Source organism: Scomber japonicus, chromosome 17 (genome assembly GCF_027409825.1).
Source record: "Scomber japonicus isolate fScoJap1 chromosome 17, fScoJap1.pri, whole genome shotgun sequence".
Lineage (NCBI taxonomy): Eukaryota > Metazoa > Chordata > Actinopteri > Scombriformes > Scombridae > Scomber > Scomber japonicus.
Window position 1 is genome coordinate 20103035 of NC_070594.1, and position 22749 is coordinate 20125783.

The 22749-nt window shown below is 38.8% G+C and overlaps 1 protein-coding gene across 1 annotated transcript; it reads right to left on the reverse strand.

The window, feature by feature from the left end:
* Positions 1 to 2: 2 nt before the first annotated feature.
* Positions 3 to 9292, reverse strand: LOC128377042 (reticulon-4-interacting protein 1 homolog, mitochondrial-like). The gene is made up of 9 exons (XM_053336923.1): positions 8679 to 9292; positions 8413 to 8564; positions 6552 to 6620; positions 4556 to 4680; positions 4001 to 4049; positions 3746 to 3882; positions 2946 to 3129; positions 1251 to 1346; positions 3 to 209 (listed from the first exon to the last, which is right to left on the reverse strand). The coding sequence occupies exons 1-9, from the start codon at positions 8959 to 8961 to the stop codon at positions 6 to 8; spliced, it is 1299 nt and encodes a 432-aa protein (XP_053192898.1). The 5' UTR covers positions 8962 to 9292; the 3' UTR covers positions 3 to 5.
* Positions 9293 to 22749: the final 13457 nt, after the last annotated feature.

Below are 22749 nucleotides of genomic sequence, written 5' to 3' on the forward strand. Positions count from 1 at the left end.
TCTCTCTAGTTTTGCTTTACTGTTTCTTGCACCTTTGGCTCAGATTCTGTAGTCTCTGTGTGACCGTTTTGCACCATCTCTTCAGCCTGTCTGTCATCCTCGTCAGCCACCCTGACTACTGTCTTTCCTCTGGCGTGGCCCTCCTCCAACTTCTGAAAAGCCTGCGGCACATGAGCAAATGGAAACTGGGCCTCCACAACTGGCAGGATCTGAAATATCAGGAATATGAGTTTAATATAAGGAAAGACTGAATACATCACAGCATTAGCAGGGTTAAATAGTACTCCTAAAATCGGCTTTTGTTTGTTTTTAAAAACAAAAAAAACAATTTGGGCAATTCTGTATATTTTTCTCTAAACCAGATTAAATTACTTTTCATATTAATGTATTTAGGATCAAGGTGTTGTAGCTGGTAAATTCATATAATTTATTTTAATTTAGACAAGCAAATACCCACAAGCTCCTAATGCTACATCATCTTTGCTTTCATAGCTGCAAATGTGAAAAAGTGAGGGAGGGGTTTAGAATGTGATGAGGCTGGACAATCCTGTGCTGGTCCCACAACATGAACAGCCAGGCTTGTTATTCTGGTCAGCATCTCTTGTCAGTAACAATGAATGGGGAGAGCAGTGGCGTCACACTGGAAACCATCCACACTTTGAGAATAGGACATGCAGAGAGAGAGAGTGTGTGTGTGTGTGTTTGTGTGTGGTAGGGGGGTGAGAGGGCTGTGTGCGTGCGTGTGTGTGTGTCCGTAGCTTCCCGCCACTGCTCTGAATGTGCCGCTTGCTATAAGCCCCCAGGACAAAAGGACAGAGGTCCCACATGCTTTTGCGAATGGCTGCTCAGCACTGTTTAAAAATCCATTCATCGCCTCCCGGCGCCTGACTCCATCACCCAATAGTCACCCATGCACACCCCCAACCAACCGGCACAGCGGGAATGCGATGCTTACTCCTTAACAAAGCTGCAGGGGAGCCTTGAATATGTATGCATGTATGGAATCTGTGGTATGTTCATATTCATCCTGCTGCACGATCTCCATCCCTGCATGAATATCACCCTGAAGCTCTGACTGATGTGCAAATGAGAGGATTTCTACCTCCACAAGTGGTACTGAATGACAAATATTCCAGCATGAACAGTGGCAATCAAAAGTTTGGACACAATTTCTCATTCAAGGGAATTGGAAAGTGTGTCCAAACCTTTGACCGGTGCTGTATGTTAGCAGTAATAAGGCAGAACTGTACCTTCCCCGCATCCACCAGCCTGCTGACCTCGTCCAGGGCAGGTCCATCTGGAGTATAAAATCCCCAGCGGTAGAAGACTCCATTTGATATTATGTTCTAAGAGATGACCAGAGTGGAGAAAATAATTAGCAGTCAGGCAAGTCTGCAGCCTACTGGGTATAAAAGAACGCACATAGTGCTTATCTATGCGTGGAAACATGAGGAGGAGAGCATTTAAATGAATGCTGATTATCTCTCTGTTTTATCCATTTTCAAAAACATAAAGGGTTTAAAGATCATCATCATTGTAAATTAGCTGATGGGCAGGGTACTACACTAACTAAGTTACTCAGTTTTCCTTCCAACTCGAATCTGAGGTTCTCACAATTAGGTTTAAAACAATACTTTTCTTACCATGAGTTGACAAAAACATTTGCTACAATTAACTGGCAGACAAAAAACCCCAAAACATTCCAGTTTTACACATACTAGCATCACTACATTTACCTTTTTACATGATAGCTTCACAAGTATTCTGATTACAACCATTATCATATAACAAAGAAAAATGTGCATATTCTAAAAACAAAATGAGTGAGCCAATCATATGTACTAATCTGGAAATAAAACACTACTTGATATTATCATAATTATATTATTACGTGGCATCAGTTGCCACACCTCTTTATCAGAAAACTATCCCTTCTGTAAAAAAAAAAAAAAACAACAACCAACTCTTCCTGACTAGTCAGTGCTGCTGGGAAGTTCAACACTAGAGGGCTCAATTGTGCTGTGATCTCCCCCTGATGAGAAAGACTTGTGGGTCTCTGAGGGTGTGACTGCTGTGGCTGAGCCCGCCGCACTGACCACCTGGCTGCTCCCATGGACAAAGGGGCCCGGAGGCTTGGCAAGAAACACACAAACACTGGTATTTGCCGGGGGGAGATAGTTGGCTACAATCTGCACAAACACCAAATACTGCTGGTTCAGCAGCCAACAAATGCGCACGCACACACACACACACTCACTGCATCCAGACTAACACCCCCACTCATACACTCTCTCTCTCACACACACACACACACAGCCTCATCCACACATACACAACTCCACCACCGCCAGCCATGCCTCCACCGCCCAGCACAACTTGACTGAGTCCCCAGAGCAGCTCCACCCTGTCCCTGCCTGATCACCCGCTACCCTCATTACACATGCATTGCACAAACAGGGCAGCTGGAGGGACACATAAAAGTATGAGGCTTACACACATATAGGGACTCCAACTCTGAATGCTAAATTTTCCCTTTTCATCTGCGCACTGTTAGATTTATTAGACCCTGCAGGGTATATTTCAACAGAGCGTACACTTCTGCAAAAGAGAGAGTATGCCAAGACACTAAGTCAAGTCATTACATGAGTCTTTCCTCCTGGTTTATACTGAAAATCAATTCCTCTGATCAACTGAACGGAAATAACACTTAACAGAAGCTTCAGCTAGCTTGAACAGGCTCTTAACAAAGCATTGTATTTACATGCCTCTCTGGATCAAGAATTCCATGTCAGCTTGGGGGCACCTGTGGTCCACACCCATGCTGACATATTCATGAGAAATGTCAGGCTCACAACATTTCATAATGTAATTTCATGTCAGGCCATGATCAGCAGAATTATCTTTCACATCAGCCACGTTTGACTTGAGTTCATGCTCATGTTTACCTGTATGGCCTTGCTCTGCAGGCTGAATACAGCATTAAAGGTCCCATCCAGCAGGCCCATGGCATCAGTGTTGTGGAGTAAAGGTGTTACCAGTGTGACGTACTTTGCCCCAGCCCAGGGCTTCAGCAGGCCCATCGCCCACAGCTCTGTATCACCACCCACGCAGTCAATAATCACGTCAAACCTGTTGGTGTTGGAAACAGTCAAATTTAGTGTAAACCTGGTGGCCGAGGGTTTAAAATACTGCTAAGCAGACACACACACAATTCAGAGCAACTTATTACTTATGATGGCACAGCATGTTTTATCATCTTATCCCAGAATCCTAACAAATTGACAAAGCCGCTTGTTAGGGAAAATATTACTGGTGCGCTCACTTGTTTAGTCTTCAAGCTACAGCCAGAGTTTACCAATATTTTTATGGGGGCGGGAAGAGGGGTGAACCAGCGTCCATTTAGGCCTTGAGCTCTCTAGTATCCATGGAAACTAGAAAGTGAATCCGTAAGCAGGTGTGCCATGCTGACAGGGAGATGTTTACCACATTTGGGTGTGTTTATGGAGGAGATTCACACACAATTCTAGCAGTCCTGGAGGAAAGCATGATTCCTTTTCATTAGAAACTTTAATGGACTGGCACAGACTCTAATGATACTTAATTAGAGTCTGAGCCTGGGGTTGGTAAAGAACATTCTGCTCTGATGCTTCTTTAATAAAAATATAATGTAACCACTGTAAACATAATGTCCTGTACCTTTTGAAAGTCTGGGTATTCTAAAAATACTCACAGCAGCAACACTTACTTCTCCATTATTTCTAGTTGGTCAGCCACGTTTCCTGCTGTGTAGTCCACAACCTCGTCGGCTCCCAGGCCTCTAACAAGGCCCTCTGCGTTCTGAGAGCAGGTAACGGTTACATGGGCACCCCAGGCCTTCAACAGCTGGCAGCACAAAGAGGAAGAAAACACAAATAAGCACACAGACACAACAAGCAGCACGTATGGTCATGCAGAGCTTAAAATACGGCTGGTACAGCTCATTGAACACACTTTGTCTTACCTGAATAGAAAATGTTCCAACACCCCCAGATCCTCCAGTGATCAAAACTCTAAGAAGAGAAACCCCAGAGGGTCATTCAATTCCTGTGTGACTCATTTAAGCAAAGCTAAAAGAAAAGAGGGTGCCTCGGTAGGGGTAAAAAAGGGATTTGCAGGATTTAAAGCTATCTCATTCAAGGAGGTTTCATTAGTTTTAACATCAGGTTGGATTTTTATAGTCTGTGGTTTGAAAGCACAATTTTAACTCCCTTTGATGCCAACTAAAATTAAGTGAAAGACCAATTCAACTACTGAGAAGAATGTGATGAAAATGGTGTCTTATCAATGTATATGTCAGAGGTACAGGATAATATCATGTATATAGTATACCTTATAATGGATAGGTATAGGATTGACATTCTCAACATGTAAAGGGCACATTAAGAGGATTCATAGATTTAGACTTCTTCCTTTCTCCCCCTAACACTATAATTCCCACTTGTAATGTTCTGTGTATAAATGATGAGTGGGCTGCGGGGTTCAGTGTTAGGTTATCCAGGATCAGGCGAGTGCTTGCCTTTTATTAGAAGAGCTGTCTCGGCAAAGGCCAGCTGCATTAACAAGTGCAGACAGAGCGGTGTTGGCTACATAAGGGATGGATGCTGCCTCCATGTGACTCAGTAATTTTGGCTTATGGGAAACCTGTAAGAGACATACAACACAAACACACACACACAGTCCACAGTTACAAATATATCAATATGTAAAATATGTCAATGTAAATATTCATGTAATTATGTAAATCTTTTTTTTTTAATTTATGCAACAATACAATAACAACAACAACAACAATAATCATTTTAACTACTTCCTTGGCTCTGTGCGACGATCCCCAAAGGCTTCCCTTTGTCTGTGTAATTTATGATTTGAAAGCTCTGTCTACTCACTTTTGTGAGAGCAGCTAGCTCGGAGCTGCAGATGAAATGAAGTGCAATAAAGCAAGAAAATACAGGGCAATTTGTGTGTCTCTGTAATTGCTGCCACAGCGCCTCCTGCAACCAAATCAGCTTAATCCTGAATAAAAAATGTACACTTCAAGACTATAGGAGGTTATACTCTTGAATTATTGTTACTCGTCCACCCATTTTTCCACATTGAATATAACTGAAAATATGCTTTTGATTTACAACTTAACATATTATGGCCAAAAATGTTGGTACCCTTAACTTAATATGTGGTAGCCTTTGGAGGCAATACCTGGAGTCAAGCACTTTTTGTAACTGAGTGTTGCTACACTTTTCCACTGGTAGTTTGGCCCACTCTTTTTGAGTAAACTGCTCCTGTTCTCTCAGATTCGATGGGTGTCGTCTCCAATCTGCGAGTTTCAGCTCTTTCCACAGATATTCAATGGGATTGAGATCAGGATTGATAGCAGGCCATTTCAACTTTTCTTCCATTCACTCCTGAGTGCTTTTTGATGTAAGTTTAGGGTTATTATCCTGCTGGAAGACCCATGACCTGTGACTAAGAAAGCTTTCTGACACTGGGCTGATATGATGTGCATCGTGCCCTGCACAGTTTCAAGGCAGCCGGTGCTTGAGGCAGCAAAGCAGACCCAAAACATCACTGAACATCCTCCATGTTTCATGGTAGGTGTTCTTTTCTTTGAAGCCCTTATTTTTCTTCTGTAAATATAGGGTCTGTGTGATTTTTTTTTCCATCTGTTCAAAACCCATTGCCCCAGAAGGATTGTCACTTGTCAACATGCATTTTGTCAAAGTCCAGTTTGGCTCCACTTAGAAGTGGTGTCTTCCTGGGTCTAGCATGGAGCCCATCTTCATCCAGGCAGCGACAGATGGTGCGACTTCAAACTATTGCACCTTGAACTTGAAGATCAGCTTATATCTGTTTTGAAGTTTTCCTAAGTTCTTTCTCAATTATTTGAGCAATCATTCTGTTCAATCTAAGGCCTTAAACTTCTTAATAATATTGGCATCAGTGGTCACAGGAACATCGAGCTGTTTGGAGATGATCTTGTGACCTTTACGTTGACCGTGCTTGGCTATTACCTGTTATCTAATGTTTTCAGACCACTCGCCTCTCGTCTTCCTTCTGTTTTCAATGTGAAATGTGATTCACAGAGTTGCACAAAACAGCTGGTCACATGAGTGATTATAAGATTGAAAAAACTTGTGATACTAATTAAATTACAATAGTCTGCTTCAAGTATCCCTAAAAATCAATCATTTCTTACAACATCTAAAGGGTACCAATAACTTTGTCCAGGCTATTTGAAAATGTCTTTGTAGAACAAGCATTAGTTAGTTATTTTCACAACTTTTCATCTTTGATGTTGTGCTGAATGACAATAAAAGGAACCCTGAAACTTGTTTTGTTCCACTGCAAACTTAGTCATGCACTGATAAGAAAATAGATTTTAATTTCAACGCTGTTCAGGGCTAATGATGCATTATTTCAATAAAATGCAAGCAAACCAATCATTTCGGTCCGTAACACAATGCACTAGGAGCTCTCAATCAGCTCTCTTGATCTTTATTGCCTGTGTAGCTCACCTCGTACTCTGTTAGTGTGACAAATTCTGCCAGACTGCCTTGTTTCCACGGGGGAACAGCAGCCCACACCTGCAACAAAGATATGACATTTAGCATGCCGCCCATGACTCAATTTATCCGCCTAGACTTTTGTCTTTAAATGTTGTTAATCTGCTATTAAGCTCTTAGACTGCTGTTCTCGTCAGTTCTTATCATTAGTCATTTCCTATGCTGATAGGACCAGATTACTGGAACAAATCTGTATCAGCATATAATTTTAATCACATTCACACTTGGTCACATTTTTCATAATAAGCGTTTCTGTCTGCGTGAGAACAGTAATGTTGGTACGTGAGGGCGATTGCGGTAAAATCTACAAACCGATATGAATCACATTCATGTGATGACAAAGCAGAAAGAATGTAAAGCACTACCTTTTTTCTGATAAATCTTCTTTAAAAGGACCCAACTATGGAGCTGGTGGAATGGTGATATAAACTGAGACTTTATAAATTTGCTTCCAGTCAGTGATTTTGAACTAGCATTTACACTGATATCGCTTTAACATCTTTTGGTGTGTTAAACATGTTGCTCCCAAACGTTCTGACCTGTGACCCTTCATCACTGACTTCATTATTTTTTCCTCATTTTATGCAAATCATTTTTAGAGGTCTGGAGAGGTCACATTATTCCATTATTATAATCAATGAGCAAGACTGATTTAAAGCAATATTGGATTTTAATACGATGAGACAAAGAACATTGATGCTCCCAGTACTTATTTCACTGGAATAGCCATTCCTGTCTGATTATTTTATGATTTTATCCATAAATAGTTTCTCAGTTAATTTTCCAGAAGATTCACTGTTTCACAATACAATGTAAACTTCCATATGAACTATTGTGATAAGAGATTTTATCCAGACCAGTTTATCTAGATGGATAATCTTCAGTCTCCATAAACTGCATTCATATCAGGCATTTAAGTACTTTTCAAGTTGTATGTAAAATACAGCTGTTTTAAATAGTCACTCTCCTTTATGCCAATCATCTGTTATTGTGCAAGTGTGAGAATGTTGTGCAAGTTTTATGTGACTGTGTAATCTACCCTATAGTGCAATTTCTCTCTTGCAAAAAAAAAGTCTGTCAAGAAATTAATAAAAAGAAATTATGGGGGTTGAGCATAGCTCAGCAGGTAGAGCACCCGCCCCATGTGTTGAGGCTATAGCCCTCGTTGCAGGTGACCCCGGTTCGAATTCCGAGCCGAGCGGTCTTATCCTGCGTGTCATTCCCCCTCTCTCTGCCTCCTGTTTCCTGTCTATCTCCACTGTCCTGTACATTTAAGGCAAAAAAGCCCAAAAAAATATATACTTAAAAAAAGAAATTATCTAAAGCCCACTACTAATGTGCATTCTCTACAGGAAAATTACGCAGTGTTGTTATTCACTCTGTGTGTATACTATGTGTATGTGGATGTTGCCTTAGTACAGTAACTTTGCTTTCATAATTGCACACGTTCTTCATTTGCTTTATATGTTACTGTTGTCCATATTATACATTAATTGAATAGCTTTTTTCTATTCAGTGTAGTTGTATAGTAGTTTAATGTAGGTGTGGAACAGTTGTAAATTGCATAATTGGTATGACTACTAGATAATATTGTCCCTACTTTTTGGTAAGTTCCAGACACCACATCAGTGCACAGATATTGATTCAAATCAGTTTAATAGAGAGTGGCTTGCATCCAGTTCTTGCCAGACTATCTGTGGTGATCTTGCAAATTTATTTAGGCAAGTACATCAAGGGATCCTGTAACATATACTTATAGTCAGTGGGCTAATGCAACCAACCAACACATTCTTGGCCCAGGTGCAGCTCCTACCTCATCTCCTGGAGCAAAATGAGTAACCTCATCTCCACAGTCCACCACAACACCAGACACATCACGACCCAAGATTAGAGGAAATTCGCTATCAGTGTTCATCACAGACAGTGGATCCCTTCTCAACTTAAGCAGCGTAGCTCCATAACCACCTGAAATCAAGCAGATAAGTGAAGAGTCAACAATAAATCACTAATTGTGTGTGTGTGTGTGTGAGAGAGAGTCTGTGTGCATTGCCCACAATGATTTTCACGAATATCACTTACCCCTCATAGATATATCAAGAGGGTTGAGACTAGCCGCATGGACTTGGATCATCACCTCACTAGCAGAACTGATAGTGGGGACGGTGACTTCTTCTGTGTGCCTCAACAACCCATTAGTGCCATACTGATCAATGACCCAGGCTGACATGCAACCCTGCAGTCTTGAAGGTGAGCTGCAGACACTTCTTCTGGAGCACACACGGCTGCAACCTGCTTTAGCTAATGTTTTGGTAGAGCCTGCTGCTCTGGCGCTAAACAAGCACAATAACCTAGTAGACGCCATTGCCCTGACAGACCCAAAGCAAAGTAAACCGCCCTTTAGTTGACTGTGTCTACAAGGTCAGCTTTTCATAGCTACATAACGCAACAACATTATGGAGTGGCACCTGTCAGTATACGTAGGTAGCTACTCTGCTAACATGTCCAGGTTGTCGCCACTCTCCTCACGGCAAAATATGTATAAAACAGGTGCAGTAAAATAAACGACAATGGCTGCGTACACGTTAAATGTATAACCGAGTGTTACATTGGTCTTAAAGAACTGTTAAGAAAAAACAAGTAGCAACCTTCTCTTCGGCTAGGTAGCTACATAACAAGCTAGCCTGTCCTCTTCTTCGTTGTTTATTGGCAGCTTGCAGAGAGCTTGTAGGCGCGTTACCGCCACCTTCTGGATTGTAGTGTGGACCAGGACAGCTAATATAATACAGCATTAAATTATCCTAGGCTATTAAGTCATGTGTGTTCCAAATACAATACCAGTCAGACGTTTAGACACACTTTCTCATTGATTTGAATGAGAAAGTGTGTCCAAACTTTTGACTGTTACTGTATATACATGTATATACATAGCCGCTGACCCTTGCATCACCTGAATGCCTGAATTGTAACATATCTCTAACTAATGTGATTCCTTTGGAGTGTAATGATAAGTGTCCCTTTCTCTTGTTGATGTCTATGACAGGACATGAAAATACAGGCTCCACTGTTTCCTGTAGTCCACAATGTTCACATCTACCAGCAATTTATTTGTGATGTGTTCAGACTGGTGTGACCATACCTCACCTTTGACACTCCCTTCTGTGTCTATCACTTCCTCTTTTTTCCCTACTTATTTTTAATGGATGGAATTTTTTAGTCAGCCTTTTCCCTCAATCTCAGTCTTCCTGCCCTTTTCATTTTCATTTCTGATTTGATTATACTTTTTTAAACACTTTTTATTAATGTTTATATCAACAGAACCCGTATCAACACACACAAATTACATTATAGTAATTTAACAGCAACAGTAACAAAAACACAAGACAAAACTGCCTAGTAAAGTCCAGCCCCACCCAACTTATCCTCACTTGCAAAATGGGGGTCCTTGATTTCAGGCTAAACTTTGAACATATACAACGGCCAATCTGTGTTCTCTATCTAAAAAGGTCTGGCCAGTGAAGTAAGAGAATAGGCTCTGAGGATCAGTGCAGTAACAACAATAGTAATTGGTTTATATTATTATATATTAAATATAATACACAATGATATGTTCTTTTTTTTAATATCCACTTTTAGTATATTTCATTAAGTTATAAAGTTAGTATGAATGTACTGTTCGTAATCACCCATGAAGCAAAGTTTTTCAGAACTTCAGAAGACATTATTATCTATTGTATTGCAGTAATGGTTTTGTATTTCATGCTCATTGTTATAATAAGAATACAAATAATACATAGTGATATAATATGTAATTTGATAATATTATGATTATAATCATTGTAATTGTAAATGTTTCTTGATTAAGAGCTGTACAGTAACACACCAAAATATTTAATAAGCCCTAACAGAGGGGAGGGGTTTGTAGTTCACTGCTTCCATTAAGGCTCAAACACAAAAATCCATTATGTAGCAGAAATAATAGCCCAATGCACTGTGTTCATGAAAAGAAAAAAAAACCCAATATACTTGAGAGGCCTACTCAACAATAAAGTGAGTACTGAGTGCTTCATCAGCTGGAGAAAAATGGGTGGAATACATCCCAGTGCAGCAAAGGCTAATGGACAAGATGCAGATCAGCCAAGATATCCAAATGCAAATAAATAGAAAACATTATATGTTTATTACTGTGGGATACACAGAGGGTTTGTATTAATGTTTACATTATACTTCACAGCTATAACATGGCATTAGCTTATCAGTGTTTGTCTCAAAGATTCATCTGGGAAATGTGGTCATAAACAAGATGGATGAATAAGAACTTAACTCTGTTTGCTTTTTAACTCTTTAAGTGACTTCAAACTGGCAACCATGTAAACTGCAGCTGCACTGAGCCACATGGCTTCCCATCAGGAGCTCTCATGAAGCTTAATAAAAGTGAGAAGCAGCTCAGTCACCTCATGTCCTTGTAATTCTAGACTGGTGAAATAAATAAATAACACAAATCACATGTGCCTCATGCAAATAACATCATCTGCCAGCAGAAGTGATGGTCTCTTTTTCCAGAGACTGAAGGGACTGAAGGGGTGAGAAAAGAGAGGGATTCGGGGGCCTGTGGCTTTGTGATCGTGATTCAGCATGAAACCAGGCAACAAACAGCACTGTCATTATGATCACAGCTCCCAAGGGAAAGAGGACACACTGGAAATTGGGTGCTTTGTCTATGCTGGCTCATTACAGTGGGTCTGTCTAATGAATTATACCCGTGGCTGCGGCTCAAAAAAACGTCAGTTCTATGTTGCTGAGAGTGGGCGGTGTCATCTTTCTAACAATGCCCTGAAATAACCCACTGTTGACAAATTTGTGCTTTACCAACTACACAGGCAAGGTTATGTCAGGCCATGAGAGCAGCATCTTTGTCAAAATGATGTTTTTTAGCAGGGGGTCATTCTATCCCAGAAACATAAACTTTTCTAGGCCTCCTTTCCACCTTGGGAGCCTGTGGCCCAAATCTCATGGTTGCTCTATAAAATTACAGCTTTGATCTAATTTCATTTAGTGGTCTTGAGGAAATGGCTGTCAATATCTGAGGACTAAGGAGCCTTTCAGTCCCTCAGGTCACTTATATCCTCTGTTTAAAGCAATACATATGAAATATCTCCTAACTAATCTCCTTTTGCATATCTCTCACCATTTGTTTTTTGGGGGAGGGGGTTAAACTAATCATTAATCTCCTTTTAAGTTCTTCCCAGAGTCAAACAAACCAATTAGGTGACAAATCTGCAGATGCTTGGCACATCACAGCTAAATAATGAGCCTGCAGTGAGGTTGGGCATGAATGGCCACTCACTGTTTGGATAATAATCACACAAGCCTTGTTTATTATACAGCAGTCCTGCTTCTTCTGAGCCCACGACACAGAGAGAGACAGAAAGGAGGACCTTGCACCACAACCTCTCTCTAGCTGGGCTCTGAGGTTATATTTTTAGAATCAAATATTGGTTTCTCTCCTTGGAAACTGCCCCATTTTTTCTTGAATAGGTCAGACACTGTACAGTGGATGCTGACTGTAACATAGTGAAAACTAAAGGAAACTGATTTGTTGTATCCTGCCAGTGAGATGAAGTCATCCTTGTTTAGAAGAATGGTGTTTAATGAGATAGAACACACAGATGACCCACAGGGGACCCACAAAAATAATATATTTTTTATGGTCACTTGAGTTGCCAAATTGTGTGCAGTTTTATTGAATTTGCCTGTTTGCACATCGGCCAGGGGTATTTAAGGTAAACATGGATACACAGCAGGGGGCAAGACAACAGACAGGACCAACACACCTGGAGCACACAGGCTTATTGTCTCCTCAGGGCATGGATGAATGAAGGCTGCTGTGTTATAAGTATTAAGTATTTGTTGAGAGATTTTTATCCTGTATCATAGGACATACTTATGGCCCATGTCAAAAAAACTTGACATGAGCGTAGTGACTGAAGAGGACGTCACATGCAAATATAAAATCAAGCCTCCAAGATCAGCACAATCTGCTCATATACATTTTATCAAAACATGCAAATTTAACAAATCTTTCTTATCTACAAACATACATGCAAAAATGTATGGTTAAGGTGTCTATAGTCAAAACATAAACCATACTTTTACATATGTAATCTGTGAGTGTGTGTGTGTGTGTGGTATGTTTGGCATCAGCCATCAATATTATTCATGTCATCATGCCATTCTGATATTAATGACACACTTTAGGAATATTACCATAAAATCACAGGCTTTAATGGAAGAAAAAAAAATAATGTTACATATCACTTCATCCCACTGTTGTATTCTTAGTGTCTACACACACACACACACACACACAGGCACACAGAAACATACCATGGCCAGTGCACAGTGTGCTCTGCTGTTCATCTCACAGATAGTATCTTATCTACAAGCTTCCTCCACACTGCGAGGACAGCAGTGGAAATATAATGCAACCATTCAGTCTCTGTTTATCCTGGGGATTAGTAAGAACTATACTGTGTATGCTGACGTCAGAGTTATTGCTGTCAGTTGAAAGCTCTGGTTGATACACCGTTACCCAAAACACACATGCATGCAATGGACTTTTTAAAATCTAAATGGACTCATACTGTATACTGTAAACAGTTGGGAAAAGTTATACCAGCAGGATGACAGAAATAACAAATCCTTACATATTGAGACACTATCAATTCTTTTCTACCTTGCAGTATCTTTCAGTCTTTGAGATTAGTTTCAAATTTTGTTAGATACCTGTACAAAGATGACATTTCAGAACAGAAACTGATCTAAACTAAAGAAACAGAATAGTTCAACATTTTGGGAAATATGTTTATGCACTTTCTTGCAGAGAATTAGATGAGATGATTAATATCACTCTCATAGAAAATACTAGTAGAAAACAGCTGGCTTGGCTCTATAGCTAACAAAATCCAACTACCAGTACCTCTAAAATTTCCCACTTAACATGCAGGCCAGTACTTTTATTCATATTGACATTATTAATAACCTCCGGAACATAAATAATGACACTGATAAACAAAGAAGTTTGATTAATTATGTTTCTATTTCCATTGTTCCAATGAAGGATACAAAATGCAGTATGTCCAATAAATGTAGGAAATGCTAATAACTGCAGACATAGCACTCCTTGGCAGTGTCCAAGTCCTTGTCTTTGGTATCCCTGCCATCTGCAAACCTGCACAGCCTCAGTTTATAGACATAACCCAGTCTGCCAAAGACAAACACTAGCAGTCTGTATGCACTCGCAAGCAATGAATAAGCATTTATTAACAAGATGATGCTCCTTCAGAATGTTACCTAAAATACAGCTTATCTCTGCTTACAAAGAATACTGCTGTATTTTCATATCATATAAAGTCTTAATCTACCTACCTGCAGTTCATGAATTAATTAATTGTCTTTTTAATATCATTTACACATGCAGAGATTGAATGTTCTTAATCCATGCAGCCCTTTTGCCGGAGAACATTCCACTTACACAAATGCAACTACACTTTCCCTCCAGTCCACAGTGTCTCGCACCTAATTGGGCAGATGTCTGAAAATGAACCACATTCATTATACAAATGTCAGTGCCTGCTGGTGGAGTGTTGGAAGAAGAGAGGGCTGTGAGGAGGTGCGGAGGGGCTATGAGTCGAGCAGACAGGCTGCTAATGAGATATCATCAAGGAAAAAGGCGCCCTAGTCCTTTTAAGAGGCACAATTTCTAACATAGTGGTTGCATGTATGATATAATGAGGCAAATTGTGGAATTATGGTGCGTCATCTATTAGGTTTGTAACCGTAGACCTCTCCTATCTCAATCATTACATATACACACCAGGTTTTCATATTGAACATGGTCAGCCTCTATCTTTTGTTGTTTTTTTTAAAGTCTGTAAAAACACTCTAACAATGTCCAAATATTTGTCTTTCTTTCTCTGACATCACATTTGGTATTCAAATTCACTCATCACGCTTGTTGTTTACTGGATAAGGGAGCAATAGGTGTGGTAGTACTGTGTTATCGTGACCAGAAAGTGATCTTATCTGATCCATTTTGTGTGGGAAAAGGGGTTATTTTGAGAGAAGAATAGATGTTCTGGGCATAATGTGTTTTTCTGCATGACAGTATTTATCTTTGGCTTACGGCCATTCTGGTTTGCCTAGTAGACAGTGAGAGGAATAGTTTGACATTTCGGAAATTCGTGGCTGGATACGGGACCAAAAATGGTACCCATTCAGTGCAATAAGAATTGCTTCACTGGTGCCAAGCAAGCAAAAAAAAAGTTTCCAGCTTCCTCATGGTGACAATAAGTCTGTAAACAACTGAGATATCAGATCTAAATAGTGACGTGGTTTTGAGGTGCTAGTACAAAGTTCAAAGTTCAAAGTTAGCCATTTCCCCCTGGTTCCAGTCTTTATGATAAACTAAGCTAATCAGCTTCTTACTCCAGCTTTATATTGCACTGAAAAACTATTTCTCATCTCAGCAAGAAAGGAAAGAAAATGTATTCCCAAAAATGCCAAGTCTTCCTTTAAAACCATGAAACCATTTTCTAAAGCTGTGCCATTTCATCAAATGCAAAAATTAACAACAACATTTTTCCTCATAGAGCAAAAACCACAAAGGGTCTGATGGAGTATGATCCACTGAAGTATAAATTCATAGAAGTTGGACCGAAGCCTAGTTTAGGACCTTGAGATTTTAAATGAACTGGAGTCAACTTACTGATCAACAGTTTAAAGTAGCAGTCCAAGTCTGCGGTTAACCTCCTAAAAGAACAACAGTTTATAGATGTTTGATATCCAGTAGACAAGACTTGTGGGATATGAAAACCATGTCATCACTTCATCCAGCAGCAACATAGTCAGCAGCTCTTTTCCCAAAAATTTCCAGTTGGTCTCTGTTTTAGCCATTGAGGTTTTGGAATGAATTCCTTGTGTTTCCTGTACAAATGATGGGATTCACCATTCACTCAAGTGGTACACCACTGGACAAAGGTAATAAAGTTTAAGAAACATAGATAAAGATAATGTTCAATACTGATGGCTATTTCTGTCTGTGTGAAATCAAGTATACAGTATCTGTATCTATATCTGAGTGTTATGGAGCTGAGCTGGTTTTGTTCTTTGGATACAGTTTTGGCTTATACAATAAAAATGTCATGAATCAGAAGACCTTATAAGCCACTTGGCCACAAATATATCATCTATTGGTGTATAAAGTTTTGATTGTCCTGGCCTTCACAAGCTTTTTTAATTTTTTTTTTTTGAGATTTTGCCAATTGCTGATTGAAACTACTTTGGCTTAAAATGGTAATAATACTGAGTATCAGCACAATTGTTGAGTGTTGGCATTGGTCTTCAGTCTTCACTCGCCAAAATGATCTCCAAATTATCAGCCTGTAATTAAAAGTTGGTTTGTAACTTAAATTGCTTTCCCGGCTGCACACACTTGAAACTCACTTCACATTTTTTACTAGATTTGACAAATATTGTACAATAAAATGTCAGATTGTCAGTTGCTTTTAATGAGACCTCCTTAGGGAATCCTGGCAAGAAAACCAATTTAGAAACTTCTGTGTGCAGCTTTCAATTTGTCAGATGTTTCTGACAGGCAGCTTTAGGAAAAAGCATTGATTCTCTGTTGCTCCACAGACCAGATGGTGCTGAGGCTCTCCCTCTCTCTCACATCAGTGTATTCAACAGTCATTGTGTATGGGATTAGTTCATGTACATTGAAGGTTTCTGGCTGGTGCTTCTCGTATAGCCTTCTTTCGACACACTCCCGTGCGTACAGTGTGGGTGGAAGCTATTCCCAGCAAACAGGTGCCATCATGTGGCATCAGGTGTCCTTCTAAAAGGTTAGGCAGCGATAGAAGGATGGTTTGTCCTAGATATACAGTTAGTTAGACCAGAGCTGCTCTCAGAGGACAAACTGAGTTGGGTTGCCGTGGACAGCAGGGACAGTGGCACTGCAAATCTGGGATACAACCTGATTTGCTTATGAAATCAGGTTATCTCTGTGGGTTCTCACTCCTGTCATGTTAAACAGGTCGCACAAGGCTCACAAAGAGATGAGACTTTGCATTACGGCAAAGAAAACATTAATTTATGTTATCTGATTGCATGTGAAGCATGCTCAATTAAAGCCCACCTCTGTGTGTTCAGCACTGATAGAGAAGAGGAGAAATCAGCCTCATTATGCTGCAAAATACTCTTCATCTCCAGGGTCTGACTTAGCAAGGGCACATTTTCCAGGATTGGTGTCAAACATCTTTCTATTGTTGGGTTTCCATAGCGACTGCAGCCTCTGGATATGAATCACTGAAACTGCAGACAGGAACAGAGGATCCATTTATTGTCCTAATTGACGAGCTACATGTGATTAATCAAAATGAGAGAAACCAAACAGCTTAATAGAGGTCTGCCTCCATCTGTGCTAATTGATCCACTTTAGTTGACTGTTGATACAGAAAAGGGAAAGCTTATTGTGAGCAACAAGCCTTCTGACAGTCAGGCAGAAAAATAAGTACAACTGACCATCTGGCAGGAAAGACCTTTCAGCTGATTTACAGCCTTTGATCTGCATTTTTCCTCTTTCCTTCCTCTATTTCATGGTATTTCTAAAATGTTCCTGAAGCCCTTTTTAAATCAGTTTACAATTGATTTCATTCCAGGCATATCACTGACAAATTGTGGTTACTGTGTCAACATTTTAAGGTTTTAGAAAATAAGGCATCATTTCAGCTATAGATTTGATATTGTTAAAGCTGTACTTTAACAAATGGCACTAACAATTGCATATGTCATTAAATGTTATGTTATTAGATGTTGTTGATAAATGAATTCTTTCATTGCAGTAATGAGATGGCTTTGTTTGGAGTTCTATTGAACCAGTTTTGCTGGAGTCTTGTTTGACAGCCCAAATCAATAAAAATAAAATTGGAGAGCTTGGTGAGATAAGCTTTCGGGGGGGAGTGAGGAATAGCAGACATCTACAGCATGTGGTGAAAAAGGAAGCAGCAGTTTGTGCACTCCCTAGTCAGGGATGAGACCGACCAACGCCCAGTCTGTGCTAAAGCAATATGACCAAGAGTAAAAGACCCAATGACGCAGTTATGCTTCAGCACGACTTGTGTGTTTTACAGTGATGAGAGAACTTCTATTGCTCTCTATTGAGCTATTAAATGCATCTCTGTTCCATCAACTTATGTTAGTTTATATAGATAAGGTGTGGCAATTTGTTGTTTTGTATAGTGTTGTATTTTTTCCTGACTGAGGCCTTCATTATTGTGGTTTATTGTGTAGCTTATTAAATTGTGTCTATTTGTTAATATTTGTGTCTCTAGCTTCTCCAGAAATCCAACAAATGTAAAATATTTAAACAAATAGACCGTACAGTGGAAGACCTTACAAAATGTAATTTGTTCACAGGAACACAGGAAATAGCTATTTATAGCTCCTTACTTGCACAAAAGAAAACCAAGAAGTTGATTTGTACATACATTTGTAAAGGTAAAAACAAGACAAAAACACATATCCTATTATGTGATGTCTATGAGGTCTCACTACCTGTAAATAGCTTCTTTTTTTTTAAAAACTCAAAAAGTCAATTTTATTTATATAGTATCAAATAACAACAGGGCACTTTTATATAGACTGTACTCTTTAATTTACAGAGACCCAACATTCCCCCATGAGCAAGCACTTGGCGACGGTGGCAAGGAAAAACTCCCCTTTAATGGGAAGAAACCTCAACCAGAACTGGGATCTGGGTGGGCAGTCATCTGCCTTGACCAGTTCCTGGCTAAAGGGAGTAATAAACTGAGGAAGGATCAGGATAATCTCTTCACCTTGATATATCACCATTACTGCACATACAACTGTCGAGAATTCAGATAACAATAATTTAGATAAAATATAAAAATAGATTAATGGACTTTTCCAGATATGCAGCAGTAATGTGGGCTGTTATATTTATAAACATTCACAATTTGTATTTGAATTTAAACACAATTACTGTATTTGCTGGAGTGCACATCATTTAACAACACATGTAAAATATGCAGCTTTGTTGTCCATTATCATTAGTTTGCATTTACTTTTGCAGCACAGAATGCATAAAAGTACATAATTGTTCATAGGGACAACATGAGGACAACATTATGTATTTATCTTATTTCTTCACCAAAATAAGACCACAATGAAAGTTTACAAGTAATGTTCATGAAATGGAAACTTTGCAAATTTGAGAGTGAAGCTTTGCAAAAATGTAAATTTGTGTAAATTGTCTGAGTCCTCAAGTGAACAGATACTTCTCTTTTGCTTGAGACAGGACTGTTTGTTATAAATTTGGTTCTCCTGCGGCAGATCTCACTGTGATTTGAATGACTTTGTCTTTTTTAAAAACACTCTTTGAAGCCACTCTTGTTCTCTGTCGGTTGTGGCTTGTGATATTCATCAGTCTTTATTGACTGTTTCCAGATTACTGATTCTGAATAAGAGCATCATCTAATTGCTGCTATGAAGTGAAAACCTTACATCTCTGACATGTCAAAATCAACAGCAGACTTGAGGGCTTGTAAGAAAGTATTTATGAATTGATTACTAGCATTTATAATGCCTCACTAAGTTCCACAACCTGGCATACTACAGGTTGTTCTTATTAATGGCTAATAAATTATGAATGCATCAGTAAATTATTCATTAAACTAATATTAAGGATGACTTATTAGAAAATGTTCCCTTACTATATATTGTCTGAATTCCAGTATGTGTCCTGTACTGACAGTAACTTATATATAGAGTACACATATGGCAGGAACCTTTTACTTATAAATGTTCCCAGGAATATGTTGTTCTGAAGTTTACTGCAGCTGCTACCTTTTGTTTTTCTGTCTGTTTTCTGTCCAAGCAAATTAAAGGCTGGTTGTTGCTGTCTGGAAAAGCAAGAGCTGTACAGAACACTCTGTGGGAACAATGTGTGAGCAGCTGCAGATTTGGCCATTAATGAAGTCAGTAGTCATCTTTGCTTTCTTCAAATGTGGAAAGGTTTTCTGGCACTAGAATGCACAGGTGTGACACTGAGGCATGTATTTGTCTTGAGTTGTGAACGGAATTATTCATGAGCCCAAAACAAAGTCTCCCTTACAACTGATGGCTAGTTTCAAAAAACAAAATTCATATATAGGCAAAATTTGGATTGTATATGCTTTGATGAAAGCCTTAATGACTGAAACATGTAGACATGTTTTTAACTATGACTAAGAAGCCATTAAGTATTACTGGCTTTTTGATGTATTGCCCTCTTGAGCACCTCATATCTTTTCAATACCTCAAAACTTGGATTATTTTGACTACTTAGCATTATATATCTGTAGAATATATTAATCAATTCTTTAGAAAAGCTACTTTCTTGCTCCTGAGTGCTGTCTTACTACAGTCCTGAAACTTGACACAAGTTAGAGGGGGTTAGGGTTAGCCTGTAGAGAAGGAAACGGGACAACAGTATCTAATATCAATTACATTATAAATGTTCACTTTTACAGAGCGATGGTGAATATGCACACTCACATTAAATAACATAATATTATTAATGATCATGTAGAGGGTAGAGCATTATGTGTGTGTATGTCTGTGTGTATGACATTGTCCTTGCAACAGTGGCGGCCATCTGAATTATTCACAAAGCTAATCAATGAATAAAGATCTGTTGGGTGTCACAGCTCACACTTATAACATAAGAGGGACAGCTATATTATAGTTACCATTCTTAATACAGCAAACGTATCCCATCACCTCAAGCAAATGTACAAGGAGTACAAGGAAAGCCAAAAATCCTGTGAGAAGTATTGTGTTATATTATCAGGAATATCTCTATCGCATACATATCCTGAAATATTGTACAATTATTTCAGGCCCATATCGCCCACTCCTAATCTGTACCTACATTATAAAAGCTTACATGATTGGTGCTGTTAACAGCCTGTCTCTAACAGGCCTTTCGAGGCACACAGAAGGCAGTAGAAGCAAAAACTCAGAATAACTAAAAGAGAAATGATCAAACTAAAATACACAAGGTTCTTATACTGAAGGTTAATGCTTAATGTGATTGCAATCAGAACTTGGCACAAGAGATGTCATCAAAACTCCACATTGAAACTGAGGTCTCAGGACAGACTTCTCATTTTAGCTCAGGGAATCAATTGAAGAGAGGAAAAGTGGAGCTCTGGAGGAAAATTAAGAAGCCTGAGACCTGAAAATTGCTCAGCTAAGTCATACTGTGCTGAAATGAGATAAACTGATGGAAAAGCTTTAGTGAGTCACATTTTTGTGAATCAATAGCACATTATACTACTGTTTCAGTCATCAGTCAAAGTGCTCCCCAACTAAGTTTTGGAAGACAGAGATATCAATCTCAAGACATCATCTTCTTTCATGTTTATGTAAACAGAGTTCAGATTGTCTTAATTTATTGCTAAAAGAAGTCTCTGTGAGAGTGCTATTGATACTAATAGGTTGTCTTATTTAAACTGTTTTTCTTGGCATAGTTAAAGGATGGAAAGCTGCTTGATAAACATTGACCAATCACCTAACTTCATCATCATCATTGGTGCTCTCTTTGCCAGATTACTGACTGCAAACAATATGTTGCTATTTCTGAGGACACTTCTATAATGTTTTATTTCTCTAAAGATCTCATAAACCTTGTCTTGCACTATTTTAGGATGTCCACAGAATAATTCACAATGAGTGAATAATTGATAGATAGGCATCAAAATACAAGTACTTCCTGTTGTTTGAGAGGAAAGGCTTATAAGTTCATTTTAAGTGAAGGGATTTGTCAGGTCAAATTTCAGTAATTCTGTAAACACAAGTTATCATCTCTATATCTAAATTTAGTGAAACAGACAACAGTAATACTCACCTGGCACCTGATATTGCCACAATTATGCTTGCTTCTATTTGATACATCAGCAGTTGTGTAAATGTGTTAATAACAACAGAGAGTAACAAGCTTTCTTCATTTCAATGGTTACTCAGTCTTTTAGGTGTGTTAGTGTTAAGATGGTCAGTCTCAAATAAAAAGATGACACATCAAAGCCATTAACTGTGTTTAATTTGTTACAGTATTCAGAAATGGAATTATGGGTCATTGGCTTTTTTATTGAGAAGGCTCTATGCATGCAGACGACACAGTTATTTATTAACATAATTATTCTGGGTAACCTTTCAAATCAGTCTTTAATGAGCTTTATAAGCTGAATGCTAAATTCAATGTATTATTCTTATTGTTACAAACGACATTGTAAATGCCTTTTTTTAGTCCTAAGAATACAAAGGATAGACAGAATTGTATGAGCACAGGCATAATACCTTAAAATAATACAATACAACCCTGTACAAATACCTTTGTTTTCTCTTTTTGTGAAGTCATGGTGTTTTAGCTGTAGTCTTTGATGTTGTGTTGGGTTGTATTACATATTATAGCATTATTATGGATTAATTCTATTGTGCCTTCACCTGTATACAGGGAGGGTCCATAATACCTTGAGTACTTGTACAATACAGTGCAATCCAAAAACTGCTTAATATGGCTTTAGAAACTCTAGTGGAGTTCACTAAACAGCTGTCTGACAACGACAGAGATGATGAACACTGTAGTATTTTTTACAGAGCAATCACACTGGTCTGTATGAAATTTAATTTTAAGACCTAAAACATTTTTTTCAAAGAATCTTTGTTTGTGTATGAGCAATGTCTGTATGTTCTGTACACAGAAGATTGAACAAAGACCTTTCTTCTTTTTTTGTTGTTGAATATATTAACTAGTAGCCATTGCTGGAGTGTTGGTGGACCTGCACTCTTATGCTTCTAGATGTTTTGCTGTTTATTTGGCACTGAGAAACACTGTTTATCTGTTTTACCAGTGGCATTCATCTATCCATTTTATATCTTAGAGTAAGTTCAGTTATTCTTTATATGAAAAGGATTTTTTTTTTTAAATGATAGTTTCCAAATGAATATAGTTACATAGCTCTCTCAGTGTTGGCTGGTGCTCCAGATTCTTCATGTTAGCAGTGATGTAGGCTGCTTTTAGACTTAGTGCTCT